Source organism: Zophobas morio, unplaced genomic scaffold (assembly GCF_036711695.1).
Source record: "Zophobas morio isolate AGI-343-1 ecotype UQ-CSIRO unplaced genomic scaffold, CSIRO_AGI_Zmor_V1 ptg000006l, whole genome shotgun sequence".
In the NCBI taxonomy this organism is placed as follows: Eukaryota; Metazoa; Arthropoda; class Insecta; order Coleoptera; family Tenebrionidae; genus Zophobas; species Zophobas morio.
This window is the reverse complement of record NW_026972111.1, coordinates 10000001-10016552: the sequence shown is the minus strand read 5'-3', so window position 1 is coordinate 10016552 and position 16552 is coordinate 10000001. Positions and strand designations below refer to the sequence as shown.

The 16552-nt window shown below is 34.5% G+C and overlaps 5 protein-coding genes across 6 annotated transcripts in view; all 5 read right to left on the bottom strand.

Moving 5' to 3' along the window:
- Positions 1-400: 400 nt before the first annotated feature.
- Positions 401-4288, bottom strand: LOC135123817 (cathepsin B-like cysteine proteinase 3). Its single transcript, XM_064048694.1, has 9 exons — positions 3862-4288; positions 3584-3806; positions 3288-3535; positions 2578-2982; positions 2443-2526; positions 1185-1340; positions 1082-1108; positions 898-1018; positions 401-842 (listed from the first exon to the last, which is right to left on the bottom strand). The coding sequence occupies exons 1-9, from the start codon at positions 4246-4248 to the stop codon at positions 517-519; spliced, it is 1977 nt and encodes a 658-aa protein (XP_063904764.1). The 5' UTR covers positions 4249-4288; the 3' UTR covers positions 401-516.
- A 1329-nt stretch (positions 4289-5617) lies between these two features.
- Positions 5618-6949, bottom strand: LOC135123077 (cathepsin B-like). Its single transcript, XM_064047584.1, has 4 exons — positions 6607-6949; positions 6347-6556; positions 6055-6286; positions 5618-6011 (listed from the first exon to the last, which is right to left on the bottom strand). Exons 1-4 carry the CDS (start codon positions 6937-6939, stop codon positions 5647-5649), a joined length of 1140 nt encoding a protein of 379 aa, XP_063903654.1. The 5' UTR covers positions 6940-6949; the 3' UTR covers positions 5618-5646.
- A 1164-nt stretch (positions 6950-8113) lies between these two features.
- On the bottom strand, positions 8114-10277 carry LOC135123076 (cathepsin B-like cysteine proteinase 4). The gene is made up of 4 exons (XM_064047583.1): positions 9787-10277; positions 9530-9730; positions 9248-9476; positions 8114-9196 (listed from the first exon to the last, which is right to left on the bottom strand). The coding sequence occupies exons 1-4, from the start codon at positions 10117-10119 to the stop codon at positions 8937-8939; spliced, it is 1023 nt and encodes a 340-aa protein (XP_063903653.1). The 5' UTR covers positions 10120-10277; the 3' UTR covers positions 8114-8936.
- A 3708-nt stretch (positions 10278-13985) lies between these two features.
- On the bottom strand, positions 13986-15388 carry LOC135123552 (cathepsin B-like cysteine proteinase 4). Of its 2 annotated transcripts, XM_064048331.1 has the most exons (5): positions 14983-15388; positions 14726-14926; positions 14445-14673; positions 14227-14394; positions 13986-14172 (listed from the first exon to the last, which is right to left on the bottom strand). In XM_064048331.1, exons 1-5 carry the CDS (start codon positions 15313-15315, stop codon positions 14126-14128), a joined length of 978 nt encoding a protein of 325 aa, XP_063904401.1. In that variant the 5' UTR covers positions 15316-15388; the 3' UTR covers positions 13986-14125. The 2 variants fall into 2 exon arrangements, with proteins under 2 accessions (XP_063904401.1, XP_063904400.1); XM_064048330.1 differs by having other exon boundaries at positions 13986-14394; positions 14983-15384.
- A 263-nt stretch (positions 15389-15651) lies between these two features.
- The window catches only part of LOC135123075 (uncharacterized), a 1726-nt gene continuing 825 nt past the window's right edge, over positions 15652-16552 (bottom strand). The window contains exon 2 of the mRNA XM_064047582.1: positions 15652-16552. This exon is cut by the window's right edge and continues 632 nt beyond it. Within this exon, the coding sequence (XP_063903652.1) occupies positions 16015-16552 (538 nt within the window). The 3' untranslated portion in view covers positions 15652-16014.

Below are 16552 nucleotides of genomic sequence, written 5' to 3'. Positions count from 1 at the left end.
TTTAGCGAAATTTATCTTTTCATGATAACCACTACAAGTTACATGTAGTTGTGGACCATTAAACTACAAATAAAGAAGCATACTATGCTTATGTTTCAAGTGATTCTTTCACAAGAAACTTTGTAGTGACGTCATCAACTTTTTATATCAACTAATATATGAATTTGGGTAGGTACAGTACTACAATAGCAACGAAAAGATTTTAGAGCAGTCGGTTTTGTAGCTTGCAGTTTAAATTGTGAAATGTAAGATTTTGATTTTTTTATTCCAAAAATCTAGACCTCTACGGTAAAAAATAAAGGAATATTAATAACCAAAATAAAAATAATATTATTTCGGCTTACTTGTTCATATTCTATAAGCCGTGAAACGTGAAGAAAAATCCAATAAAAGTACCCAGTGCTTTCATTATGCATATATTTTTTCTAAGTCATCATCATTACAGGATACATTTTACTTTTGCAATTTCGAGTTTGATAAATCTGAGAATTGAACAATTGATTTTGCAAGCAGACGTCAATTAAATATACTAAAGAACAATAAACCACTCATAAGCAAAGTGATTCCAAACGAACTTTGAATTGTCGATACGTGACCTCCCGGAGAATCTGTAGTAGTAGTGGTGGTGGGAGCAACATTTCGAAACGTACCAGCAACAGTACCATTTTCTATACCACATTCATTCGTACCTCGTACGATCTTAAAGTATCCATTTAAATTTCCCCAGCTTGTTCCCCAAGAATTCGCTACTAACCAGTAAGGTACGCCACCCTCAGTACCCCATCCTATGATCTTGACAGCAAAAAAACCAAAATCTTCGCCAGAAACGTGCTGATAAACACCTACATGTTATGTACATAACATTAAACACATTTTATCTGATTTCTTTAAACGTACCTTCTTTGTAGTAAGATAAATCTTCGTAAACTGTGAAAATAACTTCAATTGGTCCATTAAGCATGAGCTCGCGCTGCAATTGTGCCACACACATTTCCGTCCGGAATATTGTAGTAATTGTCTACTAACAAGAGATCCTCCTCGTAAGAGTTTTCATAATTTTGATTTGTACATGAATGTGTACATTCGGGGGCGATACTGTTGACGTATGCTGACGAGCCATAAGGTTTGCAACCCTGTAAGACCACGTTTGTGGCATTTAATTAACGATCTTATGAACGGCTTACTTCGTTGCTGTTGTAGTCGCCACCAGACACAAGTCCGTATGCCATCCAGTATATCCACGCAGAATACATGTATCCTTGGCCACAACCACGACCACAGAACGAACAACAAGACATAAGATCTTCAGCCGAAAATTCGAACTTTATAGTACCGTTATTCTGAATACATAACACTATGCAACAAATTAAAAAAAAATAAAATTCACAGAATGCACAGTATGTAGTTAAAATTTCTTACCTCAAACTCAATTGAGGATTATGCTTGAAAGAATCGTATCACATCAGGTTTCAAAATGAACAGTGTTTATTGAATTTTTTGAAATCGTACAAAATCAATAAAACAAAACTTCATTTTTCATTGAAAAAGGTCTGTTTTTTTGAACGATTGGCATTCCTATTGTAGCCAGATCTCACAGTATTCCTCTGAAGACACCAACAGAAGTCTGCAAGCATGGGTGGATACATAAAAGCGATATTTTTACGATTAACTACAATCAAGTGTCCCAAAAAGTACGAAAAACAAAACACCCGTTATCTATGTTTTCTGATGTGATATGGGTATAAAACATTTTTTTCTTTAGTATATGGAGTATAGGTACCCAACCTATCACATCAGGTTTCAAAATGACAAGTGTTTATTGAATTTTTTGAAATCATACAAAATTAATAAAACAATACTTCATTTTTCATTGAAAAATGTCTTTTTTTTCGAACGATTGGCATTCCTATTGTAGCCAGATCTCACAGTATCCCTCTGAAGACACCAACAGAAGTCTACAAGCATGGGTGGATACATAAAAGCGATATTTTTACGATTAACTGCAATCAAGTGTCCCAAAAAGTAATAAAAACAAAACACCCGTTATCTATATTTTGTGATGTGATATGGGCATAAAACATTTTTTTCTTTAGTATATGGAGTATAGGTACCCAACCTATCACATCGGGTTTCAAAATGAAAAGTGTTTATTGAATTTTTTGAAATCATACAAAATTAATAAAACAATACTTCATTTTTCATTGAAAAAGGTCTTTTTTTTCGAACGATTGCCATTCCTATTGTAGCCAGATCTCGCAGTATCCTCTGAAGACACCAACAGAAGTCTGCAAGCATGGGTGGATACATAAAAGCGATATGTTTACAATTAAATGCAATCAAGTGTCTCAAAAAGTACGAAAAACAAAACACCCGTTATCTATGTTTTGTGATGTGATATGAGTATAAAACATTTTTTTCTTTAGTATATGGAGTATACCCAACCTCAAACACTATCTGAACTTTCTGTGAATTTTTTAGTGTTGCATAGTGTAATCGATCTGACATCACTTCAACAGCAGCAAACGCCTGAAATATATAGAACGTCTATACGAGATTATAATTAAAAAAAATTCTTACCCAGGAACAAGCACATTTTCCTTGGTCTCTAATGTGGCCGATAATATCTTTACAATTTGGCCACTGATCTCTAGCATCAAAGAATTCGGGAATTGATATGCCATACAGTTTGTGGACTTTCACTTCAGGACGAAAATTAGGATCTGGATGTTTTTCTAGAAAGCCAAGTCGTTGTCTCAGATCTTCTCTGTGTGTTTTTTCGGGAAAATTAAGGCCTGCTTTCCATGACGCATTTTGTGAGTTGACGATTTCTATTAGGGAATGAGAGGGAACGGTGCCAGATTTTGCCGAGATTACTTGAAGTACACAGATAAGTGATAAATATTTCATGGTGTTATCACAGCAAGCTATTAACGTGCAGTGAGGATTTACTTTTCCGACGTAGTTTATATAGAAAGTTTTAATCTAATGTCAATCGTTAAGGTAGTTAATAGAAAATTGTTACGCACCTATAGTTTGAGATTATGTGGAATTATCACAAGAGTTCCGAGTTTATCACTTTCGGTATAAAAGCATATACATTAAAAACAGTGACAACATACTCGACTAACACGTGTAATCAGTTGATCACAAAATTTTATTTTTCTACATTCTCGTTTGGCAACCGTGATGGCTTAACATTCAGTAAATTAAAAAACCTCATTTATGTACTATTATTATTTATTTTTTTAATTTAATATTTAAGTATAAAAGCGAAAAAGTAAACATACATTTAAAATAATAATATACAGTGAGATAGATAAAGCAGAAGCATCACTTGGTGTCATTACAAAAACATTGTGTTCAATTAGCAAATGGTTAGAGCCTCTCAAAAATTTAACGTATCCATTCAACCCCCATTCATTACCCCAAGAATTAGCTACCAACCAATACCGAGTACGATTTTCTTCGCCCCATCCCAAAATTTTCCCGTATATATAACCCAAATATGTCGAGAATAGTTCCTGGGTGTACACACCTGCATAAAATTAATTTATTAACCTATCAAAATTTTATTTCAAAATACCATCTTTATATTCCAAAAAATCATCGTAAAGAATAAATCCAGCCATTAGTGGTCCATTTGTCATGATTTCGTTTTGCATTTCTGTTTCGTTTGAAAGAAATGTATAACTACGACCAAACTTTTTGTCGTCATTGTATGATTTGCCATAACCGCTTTGACATTGGTTTTGGCATGCCGGGATTTCCTGGGTTAAAGCAGTGTCTTTACTGTAAGGCATACAACCCTAAAAATTGTAACAGTTGTGTGTTGGTAATACTAATAAAAGTGGGAGAAATAACCGTCGACGAACCGTAGTCTCCACCAGAAACTATTCCGGAATGTATCCAGTAATGCATTGCATTAAAGGAAACATTGATAGACTTAACAGTGTCAGTATAATCACAAGTAGTACTACAATCTGTACAACAGGATAGTAAGTCTTGAGGGGAAAATTCAAATTGAACCGTTCCCCCGGTTTGAATGCATAATCTGTCACTCATGGTTGACACAGCAGCAAATGCCCAGTTAGCAGGACAGTTTCCTCCATCTCTGATTTTTCCTATGGATTTACACTCAGGCCACTTTTCTCTTGCATCGAAGTTTTCAGGAATGATCTCATCAGCGTATAGATTTCCGATGAACATAGCATAAACCGCTGTTAAGTACAGAGCTTTTACACAATGCATTGTCTAACCTGCGGTATATAACTTCACATTCACGGGATGATATTCTATGGCAGACTAATGATAAATTTCGGTTTTTGAATGGTTGCGATATAGAGGTATTTCATGCCTTATCTTTTTAACCACTTTAGTCATTATCTGTAAGAAATTCTCAACAGTGTCATTGTTATGGAGGTAAACCAACCTGAGCTTTATCATTATGATAGTTATCATTTAGAAAGAGTGACCGTGAAGATTATGTTCTTGTTACTAACTAATACAGTCCATTAGTGAGAACCAACCATAAAGCATGATATCTTTAAAAAATCTGTGTGTGACAAAGTTCCGATAAACCTCGCCTCTGCAAAGGACGAAGCGAAGTGGAAGACGAAAGACAAGAACAAAATTCACACATTTGCAAATCTCAATTACCCAACACGCATGTCCAAATTTGCGAACAACATTGGCAGAATCACACATCAATAAAAACCGCCAATCTCAACTACTTTCATTAAAATTCAAACCCAAACTAAAACAAAGATACAAATCTCAAGAACAAACGGAACAAAGAACTCCCCCTTTACTAACCAAAGTGGCTCAGGCGGACGCAATGAAGAAAATAAATCCAAGCTAAAAAAAGTACAAGTTAACTTGATCCGAACTCGCGTACATCCGGTTTTACGACCCAGAAGAAATTCAATGCAAGGCGAAATTGGACATTATAAAATGGCGAAATACGGTTTAAAGCGCGCTCACAGCGCAGCCATAAAAGCACCTTTTTATTACATAATAATGTCACGGGAGACGTAATAAATGGACTAAAAGTCTATAAAAGCAGAAGCACCGAAAGCGAATTTCAGTCGAGTTCTAAGTTGCTCTCTGCCCTGATACTGTTGTAAACTGCTGAAATTTTCCACCTCGAGTCGCTGTATGAATTTCCGCTGAATTTTGAAGAAAACTGAAGTTAGAGTTCTGTTTTGCAGATGAAGAGTCCATTGCTCTATTCGGCTTTTCCAGTTTTTTTCATTGATTAAATCAAGAAGAGAGTGTATTTTCGTAATATAATGCGTTTGAATCAAAAGTAATGGCGCAGTATGGAGTATGAATTCAGAAAAATAATATCTACAAGTTTTTTCTTATGCTGCGTTGGTATTATCTACATTGTTTTTTCTAAACAACTGGATTTATTTAATTGTACTTCAGGGGGGAGGCAAGTTCTTTGAAATAAGTGATAACATACATAAGATCAATTTTTTCACCTAAGATCAGCTCAGAATCAAATCAGTAAACAAAAAGTTTCTTATATTTTACTTTTCTCACATAAAAGAATTCAGGTACTTAAATTTTTTTCTATAGTATACAGTATGATAAATCGCAAGAGCGAACTCAGACAGCTGGAGATGATATTTAAAAAATATGAATTTACATTATCTTGTTAAATGGAAAGACGTTAAGTATGAACACAAAATGAATTAGCAAAAGTAAAACAGGAGCAATTTGAATCGCCGTTCCATGCCCTCCGGGTGTATCAGTCGTAGTTGTAGTAGGACTAGTAGTAGTAGGTGTAGTTATGGGAGCTTCATAATCGGCTTCACAAACAACGGCGTCACTTTCGATACCACCTTCATTGAAACCCCTCCTTATTTTTACGAATCCATTCAAGCTTCCCCAACTTGTTCCCCAAGAATTCGCTACTAACCAATAGGGTACACTATTCTCAACACCCCATCCTATAATCTTAAGGTAGAGACCACCAATTTCCTCGCCATAAGAGTGCTGATAAACACCTATCTTTGCGTTAGATTAACTGCTATTTACATTAAAGTATACCTTCTTTGTAATATGGAAAATCTTCATAAACCGTAAATTTTACTTGAACTGGCCCCTGAGTTGTCAGTGCAAGTTGAATTGCAGTAATATTTCCTTCTTCAAGGTAGTAATAGTTTAATCCAAAATGAAGATCATCATTGTAAGAAGTCTCGTAGTCTAAATTTGTACATGAATTCTGACATTCCGGAATAGTGTTGTTTAGGTACACTAACGCTCCAAAGGGTTTGCATCCCTGTAAAATTATTGTTCTAGTTTACACTCATACACTTTTTATAGAAAGCTTACAACTTACTTTATCGCTATTGTAATCACCTCCAGAAACAATTCCGTGCACTTTCCAGTGTTCCCAAGCTAGATCTAAGTAACCATCAGCACGATTCTCCGATTCATCAAGTTGGCAGGAGCAACAAGACATTAGATCTTCAGCAGAGAATTCAAACTTTACACGACCATTACTCTGAATGCACAGTCTATCCGACATGACTTCAACAGGGGCAAAAGCCTGTATAAAATGTAACAAAGTTTATTAAAGTGACAAAGTTAAATTCTTACCCAAGAAGAGCCATAGTTTCCTTGGTCCCTAATGTGGCCGATGATTTCACTACACTTAGGCCATTTATCTCGAACGTCAAAAGTTTTAGGAAGAATTTTTGCGACGGTATTGTGGATTCTCCTTTCAGGTTGAAAATTTGGATCAGGATGATTTTTCAAAAATCCCAATCGTTGTTTTACATGATTTGTATGTGTTTCTTCGGGAAAATTGAGACCTGCTCTCCATGTTGAATTTTGTGAATTGATAATTTCTATCAATCTTTTGGAAGAAATGGTATTGGAATTTACTAAAATAATTCGAAAAGCACAGAGAATGAGTATGTGTTTAATCATGTTGCCAGAGTCATGGAGTAGTGACAGTCTGACTTTTGTTATAATGTACCATATCTAATCTAAACAGATAATAAAATTTAGTTATCACAATCAAATTATACAAAAAAATCGAAGTGTGCTTAGGATCAGTATTCAATAAAATTTTGATTTTTATTACTCAATGGCAAGCTAAGCAAGTACTGTGACGAATTTTACAAATCTTATTAGAAGCAAGCTTTAAGGACCAATTTTCTCTGTGAAACACTTCTAGGCACTTGATGACGTCATTGCAAAATTTTGCCAAGTGCAGAATAGATGTCTGAATATAAATAACTTCTTAATGCACTGTTTTTTTTTTAGAACGTTTTCTACAGATGTCTCAAAAAATTAATAATTGAAGAATTAGTTTTACTAACTCAATCAACAACGCTTTGTATAATTTTGGACAGCTTACTTTAAGATGTCTATAGATGCAATGACCAGCTTACAAACATTGTTGACGAAAGCTCAGAGAGTTTTCAGAAACATTTGTTATCTCTTAATTCTGTTTTTTTAATTAGTTTTGTTACTAATCTTTAAACCGGAAGTTGATAATTGGAAATTAATGTTTAGATACTTATTGTTACGTGTTTATTGACGATAAGCACTTTTAGAGTCAAGTTGATTCCTAGATATACTAATCTATTTTGTCTAAAATATAGGTTCTTTACGTCAACAAAAAGTTGATTTTAATAAAATAAAATCGTTTACACTGAGAACTGTTTATATCTATATTCCCAAAACATTCTGCAGGAATTTTAAATTACTGTAGTTGCTAATAAATAATAAATAGAATAAAATATATATTCCTTGTTTAAGATTTTGTTATTTTTTTGGGTTCTTCCTTTTCTCTCTTCTTTAGTACCTTTCCTCTGCTATTTTGTTCCAGTTTTTCTTCAAATTGTGTCCGCGTTTTTTCTTTTCTTGTTTAATTAATTTCTATACTACATTTCTGTATTCGTTATATCTTTTGTTTGTCTCAGTTTTGCCATAGGCCGTTATTGCATTTTTCCGTTCGCCACACGAATTTGTATCCTTTTATTTCAGTCGAGTTCAAATCCTGTCTCTCTCGAATTTATAACGATGACTGAATGGGTATGAAAATTACTTAAACGGTACACTTGAGAATTTCAACAAACAAAGAATTTACATGATGTTAAATTATGTCACACTTTATTAACAATTTTAAACAAAGAATTTACGTTACATTAATAATTAATTACGCTTGTTGGTGTATTCAAGAGTCAAGTCTTTTCACGAGGTAAGACTTAGCTTCTCAGAGGTATTCAGAATTAAACAGAAAATATTTTACTGTGCAGGAAATGTTTACTAACGTTACTGGTAAAATATAAAATGAAAGACATTATTCGGAATAGAAGAACTGGTTAAAGTAGAACTGCTTATTTAAAAAGAAACGACGGTAATGTACTGGGGGATTGCGAAATTTTCTTTACTGTTTAAAAAGCTGAAGTTACAACGTATAAAACATGGATCTTTATTCAGGTGAAAAATAAACATTTTAAAAACAAAATATTTTACAAAAGTTCAACGAGATTTTGTTTCAAACAAACGTGTCACTTCATTATTCAAATAACATAAAAAACATTAACCCGCTCAAAAGTAGCCCCAGTCCAGACGAAACTACGTTAATTGCTGATCCAGTATCTCCTGGTGGGTCAGAATTATCACCAATGCGCGGAATTGTATCTCATACGCTAGATCCAGTGCTGTCACGGCGAGACTTTGATTACAAATATACTTTTCTTTTGGACTATATCAACATAATATAACATTTCAAGATCACCAATCTGTGGTCCTGTGGGTGAAAAAATTAAAAAGGGCATCGAGTATTATTATTTGAAATAATATAGTAATATAGAAGTAGTTTTTTAACAAGCTGTAAACACTTCTAGCGACGCACTGGCTACGACCTTGTGGACCAGATCAAAGCGTTCCCGCTACTCGCCGTAAAACACACCTTACTTCAACTGGGGAATTGCACCGGTGAGATAGAATCCCGCGTAGTGATTATCACGTAAAGCTATACCACCGTATACATTGCCTTCAATACCACATTCATCTGTACCTCTTCTAATTTTAAAATATCCTTTCAAGTTTGCCCAATGTGAACCCCACGAATTGGCCACAAGCCAGTAAGGCACATTATTTTCTGATCCCCAGCCTATAATCTTCACAGCGTGACCACCAAGTTCCTCACCTTCAGTGTACTGGTAAACACCTAAACTTCATAGTTAACTACAGTTCTTGATAATTAATTTGAATATCATACCTTCTTTGTAGGTCACGAAGTCTTCGAAAACCCTATAACTAGCTTGGATTGGTCCATAGGTCATAATGTCAGTTTGCATTTGTTCGACACTTACGTCCAACGAATAATAAGTAACGCCATTAAAACGATCGTCCTCGTAAGCAGTTTTATAATTGTCATTTGTACAAGTTGTTTTACATGATGGTGTCGTATGGTTGAGGAACGCCAAAGCTTCGTAGGGTTTACATCCCTAGAAAACAAGTGTGTTACTTTTTAAATTTAACCTACTGAAGAAGAACTTACAATGTTAGTGTTATAGTCACCACCAGATACAATTCCATGGCCTATCCAATAAATCCAGGCTCTAGCGGTATATCCACCATCACAACCATTACCACAGTAGTTGCAACACGACAGTAAATCTTGTGGAGAAAATTCGAATTTTATTTCACCTTTACTCGCTATACAGAGTCTATCTGACATGACCTCCGTAGTAGCAAAAGCCTATTTACAAGACATAAATTAACATCCTTAAATTCTATTTTCTAAGACTTACTTACCCAACAGGATCCACAATTTCCTTGATCCCGGATATTACCAATAACATCTTTACACTCCGGCCACTGCTCTCTAGCATCAAAACTTTCAGGAATTGTTGTCTTCCCTATTTTGTGCACTTTTTTTGCTACACGAAAATTGGGATCTTGATGGTTTCCCAAAAATCCCAGGTGTTTTTTTGCAAATTCTTCAGGTGTTTCACCCGGGAAATTAACGCCAGCCTTCCACGTGGTCTTTTTTGAGTTGATAGTTTCAACGAGACGATTGGGAGATTCTCTGCTGGGTTTAGCCCAAACAAGGTGAGCAACTGTACAAAGTAACAATAGGTGCTTCATGGTGCTAATAGTAATTTTTACCACGTTTGATCTGACTTGATGTTCATTATATACTAAATTTAATGAAAGTAATAATCGTCGGATTAGTTATCTAAATCTAGTTCCTAAATCTATTAACAGATTCATCTTTTACTTATCGTGCTAATCGGTTCTGATAAATACACTTGGCTGATGATATGTGCAAAAAAAATCTGAACAATGCTACAACTTATACTAATAGATAGTAAATAAATAAATAATAAGACATAAATTTCACATACTCTATTTGTATATATGTCACCAGCTACTCCTTACAATTTGTAATTACGATTCCAAAATTCTATACTAGTATATCGGAACTGAGTATCTATGACGTAATCTACCAAGAATGAAGTTCTTATCGATAAGTTTTCTCGTTAAAATTATTTTATTCTATTTTAGAACCATAATCTTATTTATAAGCACCCAAATGCGGGCTTAAATTGGCCTTTTTAGCACAAATCTGTCAAAAATTGCTAAGCAACAATTGATTGTTCATTTACTCTAATCAATTAATTATTCAAACACGCTTCGATATTCAACGTTTTTCTTAAGTTGGAAAAACAATATTTTATCAAATCATTACCTGACCGACTTCAAATTCTTCTAAACTTTCGTTTGAATAAACGTTTTCCGCTTCTTTAATTTACATTTTGAAAAACGAATTATCAAATAATCAACGTGGTATCCATAACAACATCAAAATAATAGCCAGCTATGTATTAAAATTCGCATCGGCACAATTCACACAGTCTTGCCGAAAATACTCAATATTTCGTTAAAAATAGTTTATAAACTAAAATAGAATAAAACGTTGTATGTACCACGTGCATAATTGTCGATTGTGGCACTCAGGAAATTAAAAGCCCTCCTTCGTCGGGCTTTAAACATTCCCTCGTGCCACAATCTCCCTGATTATGCCCTTAATACATAAATAACTATAATAGAATTCACCGTAAAGACAGTATATGCGTAAAAGTTGGTACTAAACACGTCACGAGATAAATAATGACAACGATACAAGATTAATGCATTTAGCAATAGAAACTAATATGACGAATATGAGTACTCATTTCAGACGAAAAACTATTTACAAAGAAACGTGGTTTACTCTGAGGATAAAATAAAATAGAATAGTAAAAAAATGTAAGATCTTACCGTGGAGCAGACATAAACCCTCTAAGGAATGGATTAAAAAGGGAAGGAGTAGAATATAGCAAAACACGTAGAACAGAAGACATTAGCAAAGAAATTGTTCAGAGAACAGAAATTCGAACAAAGAGAAGTAGAAAGAGAATACAAATCAAAAGGAATTTACGTCAAAGATAAAGAAAGAACAGGAACACAGGTAGACAGATCACTTCCGGGAGTTACGCAGAAGCACTTAAGAGAAATATAAATGAGACAGCTGAAGAACAGGAAGAAATAGAAAATCTAACTAAGATAGAAGAACCTAAGGAGCAAGAAATAAAAAAAATCTTAAGCACGGAAGGACAGCACTGATACAGGAAGTGGCAAAACTGATACAAGAAATCTGGAAAGCCGAAAAGATACCCAGAACTTGCAAAAAGCAACGTTAAGACCGACTACAATAAAGGCGATGCGGTAGACTGCGGCAGCTACAGGGGAATAGTTCTGATAGATGTGACGCATGAAGTGTTATCAGCGTCGATCAAAAAAAGACTGGAAATAGAAACAGATAAAATTTTAGGAGAATATCAAGAAATTTTCACCTAAAACAGACTCCGACTACCTGTTGTGAATGTGAAGTCCCAGCCTTTTTTATCTTTATTGACTTCAAAGCAGTCTGCAATACGGTGCATAGAAAATTAAATTTAATTCTGCGTTTATTTGTCTTCTTTTTTTGGCTAATTTATACATCATGTATCACTAGTGAATGGTTCTTTAATAAAATAACGATCACTAGTTAAATTAATAATTTTTTAAATTTGGTTTTGCGAAATTTTTGAGGGTGGCCGGTTTTTTTTTTGCCGGTCAGTGTATTTAGTAACGTAAATTTTGGAGATGACGTCATGCTATTGTTGGTGGGCATGATTAGCCAAATTTTGATTAGCGTTTTACCATCTACACGATATTCGTAATAAGCATATAAAATTTGACAAATGGTTTAGTAGTTCCAGAGATTATCCGGACTGACGGCAGAGAGGCAGACAGACGGAATCGGGGAACCTATTTTTTCGTACTCTGGGGTTAATAAAACGCCAGTCGTTCAATGGACTCGATTACAATACTTCCTTAGCTTACATTCAGAAAGGAAAAAGATACTCAATTCAATCCACAATCCATGATTTTGGCAGAACCACAATATAATGAATCAACAAAATCTATAAATATCAGAAAATTAAACAAACAGTAAATAATTTTATTTTTAACGAAGATAAGAAATCTGTATATTATTACAAATTAATCGCATAATCGAATCATCCACTTCACCTAGACAAGGTGCACTGTTAAAAACGTTAAAAATATGTATGCAATAATAAGAATGTCTCTTTCTGGGATTGTATCCATTACAGTGTCCTAAATTTTCGTCTTATTTATTATGCTTTCATTTTTTACTTTTTCTCCACATCTGATATCCCAGCACTTCATCTTAATATAGCCCATTTCCACTAAATTTAATTTCTCTTTCTCTTAAGGTATAAACTTTGCCGTCGTACCTTGTCAGTACTTTTCTTTGCTATGTGTTTATTCCATTATAGCAATGCAGTTTATTTATCACTTTACTACCTTCTTCCGCACTATGTTTTTTTCAGTTTCGCTACTGTATGGTGTATGTAGAAAATATGTTTTAAAGCTAATGACGAAACATGAAATATTTTTTAAGTAGTTAAAAAACATGGGAATAGAAGAAGCAGTTGAAGTGGAGAAAAGGGTATTAGGATTGCGAAAAAACAAAAATTTAGGAAATGTAAAAATTCAGTCTTAATAGGTTAATAAATCAACGCTATAACAAAATAAATTGTTACAGAACTTCACAGAAATCGCTTTTTCAAACAAACAGGTCAACAATTACTCAACTAATATAAAGAACAATAATCCACTCAAAAGTAACACAAGTCCAGACTAGGGTGACCATTCGTCCCGCATTTCGCGGGGCAGTCCCGCATTTTAACAAACTGTCCTGCGGAGTGAAATGTCCCGCATTTGTCCCGCATTCTCTGATTTTCGGAATTTTCTCCAACTAGAGGTTGTTAACACCCAGTATAATAATAATAAAACATTCATTTGCTGCTTTAGTACCATACTTCGAGTTCAGAGGGCGCAAATTTTTATGAAAATTGCGTCCAATATTTGGAAACAATGCAAACGCAGTTTAATGAAACTCAGCATTTTAAATGGATAGAGTTAAAGAAACAAGTAAATTGGAGAGATGTGGAAGCAACTCTTGACTATGCCATCAAAATGAAGAATCTTGGGGAAACAAAAAATTCATCACTTGAAAACGATTTATTTGATGAAGTGTCCTATTTAAAGGCCTACGTAACGGACACAAAGATTTTAGACTGGGCCAACTCTGAAGTTGAAGTCGATCAAAAATGGATCGAAATTTTCGATCATTTTTCGAATAACCATGTTCCTTGTGAATACCTAAAAAAAATGTCCAATTGTGTTTGTGCCTACTAGGCACAAATGCAGCAACGGAGCGGGTTTTTTCAATCATTAACAATTTGTGGACTGCTAAGAAGTCACAGCTGCAACTTGATACATTAAAAGCTGAATTAATAACAAGGTGCAACAGTGCCAACTCTTGTGAGCAATTCAGGATGCAAATTGAAAACAATCTCGAACTTTTAAAACAAGTTCACTCTATTGAAAAATACAAATAAATTTTTTATTGTTTTTATTTCTGATTTTTTTATAATATATATTTTATTCTTATTAAAAATTGTGTTCAAGATATTTTTGTTTTATTATTGTTACTATTATTATTATTTTGTCCCGCGTTGGACTCAGAAGAAAATGGTCACCCTAGTCCAGACGAAACTGCTTTAATTGCTGAGCCAGTATCATCTGGTGGATCAAAATTATTCAGAGCTATACCAGCAAGTACACCGGCTTCAATACCGCATTCGTTTGTTCCTCTTCTGATTTTAAAATATCCTTTCAAGTTTGCCCATTCTGAACCCCAAGAATTGGCCACAAGCCAGTAAGGTACATTGTTTTCTGATCCCCAGCCTATAATCTTCACAGCGTGACCACCAAGTTCCTTACCTTCAGTGTACTGGTAAACACCTAAATTTCATAATTAACTACTGTTTTGATAATGAATTTGAATATCATACCTTCTTCGTACGTCATGAAGTCTTCAAAAACCCTGTAACTAGCTTGGATTGGTCCATTGGTCATAATGTCAGTTTGTATTTGTTCGACACTTTTGTCTAGCGAATAGTAAGTGAAACCAGTAAAACGATCGTCCTCATAAGTAGTTTTGTAGTTAGCATTTGTACAAGTTGTTTTACATGATGGTGTCTTATGGTTTAGGAAAGCCAACCCTTCATATGGTTTACATCCCTGGAAAATAAGCTTGTTATGGTCTAAATTTAACATATTTAGAAGAACTTACAACGCTAGTGTTATAATCACCACCAGATACAATTCCATGACCTAACCAATAAATCCAGGCTGTAGCGGTATATCCACCATCACAACCATAACCACAGTAGTCGCAACACGACAGTACATCTTGTGGAGAAAATTCGAATTTTGTCTCGCCTTTGCTCTCTATACATAGTCTATCTGACATGACCTCCGCAGGAGCAAAAGCCTATTCACAAGATATAAATCAACATCCTTAAGTTCTATTTCCTAAGACAATCTTACCCAACAGGACCCACAATTTCCTTGATCCCTGATATTATCAATAACATCTTTACACTGCGGCCACTGATCTCGAGCATCGAAACTTTCAGGAATTGCTGTCCTCCCTATTTTGTGCACTTTTTTTGCTACACGAAAATTAGGATCTGGATGGTTTCCCAAAAATCCCAATCGTTTTTTCGCAAATTCTTCAGGTGTTTCACCGGGGAAATTAACACCAGCTGTCCAAGTGGTCTTTTTTGAGTTGATAGTATCGACTAGACGGTTGGAAGATTCACTGCTGGGTTTAGCCCAAACAAGGGGAGCAATTGTACAAAGTAGCAATAGGTGTTTCATGGTGTTAACAAAAATTTCTACTACATCTGATCCAACTTGTCGATCGTTATATAGCAAATTTAATCATAGGAATAATCTTTGGTTTAGTTATCTAAATCTTGTTTCTGAATTTATAAACGAGCCCATCGTTTACTTATCTCGCTAATCAGTGCTGATAATGCAGGTGCAAAACATATAAAGTCCAAGGAGTATTACAAGTATGTCACATGTGTAATATGTTCTCAGAAATTAGTAAGATTGTAAATGCGGAAAAATTGATACTAAATACGTCAGTCCTACGTAGAATGTTTTCAAATAGAATAATTCATCTATCTATCCTTTCCAAATCCTTATGACATCAGGTCAAAATTTTATTGAGTAAATCTTATTTGAAACTTGCAAGTATCATGCTTATGCACTCTTATTTTTAGAATTATCAGGAAGTAAGGTGGAGTAACAAGTCTACCAATTTCAAGCAAAATTCATTGATACCAAGTGAAACAGTACAATATTTACTTATTTCTCTCTATTAAAAATTGATAACGTCATGACCAAATGCCATTGCCTTTGAAACGTACACAGTAATACAATAATCCATCCTACTGTGGTGTCCTGGTTTGAAAATTTAAATTTCGCGCCGAGCAAAATTAATGCATTGAAAGCATATTTGAAAAATAAAAAAAAATCATTCAATAATGTGGCCAGCCACTGCCTCCTTTACTAACAAGCCGTGCTGTACGAACTGGCAACAGCGCCTAGGAACCGATACGGAGGCCGGCCGCATACGTCGATGCCGAGCCGAGCTAAAGCCGCACAGGAAAAGTAATATTTTGTTTTATTGCTTTCGTTATCAGGACTAATGTTAAATGATGACGATAACATTTGCAAATAGCGTTTGTGGGGTAGCAGCAAATAACTTCGCAAAAACTTATAGGCCGAAGGAGAATATGAAAACATAATAAACGAAAACAAGATTGTGGCTGGTGAATATCTACGCTTTTTTAATGTTAATTGTGACACTTGATCAAAAACAATCTCTAGTTGTCTTTTGTGTTCATAATCATGAATTTCTGCCATTTCGCAACATTTCTCTAGATAGTTCCTACATTTCTGTAAGTATAATTCAAACTGAGACTGATCAGATTTACAATTAATTTCTTCAAACTTATGGTACCTGCTTAATATATTTTTCAATTGGGACCATCGACTTAGTTTTAAATCATATGGAAGAATCCACTTTAATTCATGAGATGACAAT

Bases quoted from the DNA above. Each gene is read 5' to 3' on its own strand.
- LOC135123817 (XM_064048694.1), bottom strand. From the start codon at position 4,248: ATGCATTGTGTAAAAGCTCTGTACTTAACAGCGGTTTATGCTATGTTC. The intron at 2,527-2,577 runs GTAAGAATTTTT...TATATATTTCAG, and splicing joins GAAAATGTGCTTGTTCCTGG to GCGTTTGCTGCTGTTGAAGT. The intron at 843-897 runs GTACGTTTAAAG...CATAACATGTAG, and splicing joins TTTATCTTACTACAAAGAAG to GTGTTTATCAGCACGTTTCT.
- LOC135123077 (XM_064047584.1), bottom strand. From the start codon at position 6,939: ATGATTAAACACATACTCATTCTCTGTGCTTTTCGAATTATTTTAGTA. The intron at 6,557-6,606 runs GTAAGAATTTAA...CATTTTATACAG, and splicing joins GAAACTATGGCTCTTCTTGG to GCTTTTGCCCCTGTTGAAGT. The intron at 6,287-6,346 runs GTAAGTTGTAAG...ATAATTTTACAG, and splicing joins GTGATTACAATAGCGATAAA to GGATGCAAACCCTTTGGAGC.
- LOC135123076 (XM_064047583.1), bottom strand. From the start codon at position 10,119: ATGAAGCACCTATTGTTACTTTGTACAGTTGCTCACCTTGTTTGGGCT. The intron at 9,477-9,529 runs GTAAGTTCTTCT...CTTGTTTTCTAG, and splicing joins GTGACTATAACACTAACATT to GGATGTAAACCCTACGAAGC. The intron at 9,197-9,247 runs GTATGATATTCA...TATGAAGTTTAG, and splicing joins CTTCGTGACCTACAAAGAAG to GTGTTTACCAGTACACTGAA.
- LOC135123552 (XM_064048330.1), bottom strand. From the start codon at position 15,315: ATGAAACACCTATTGCTACTTTGTACAATTGCTCCCCTTGTTTGGGCT. The intron at 14,674-14,725 runs GTAAGTTCTTCT...CTTATTTTCCAG, and splicing joins GTGATTATAACACTAGCGTT to GGATGTAAACCATATGAAGG. The intron at 14,395-14,444 runs GTATGATATTCA...TATGAAATTTAG, and splicing joins CTTCATGACGTACGAAGAAG to GTGTTTACCAGTACACTGAA.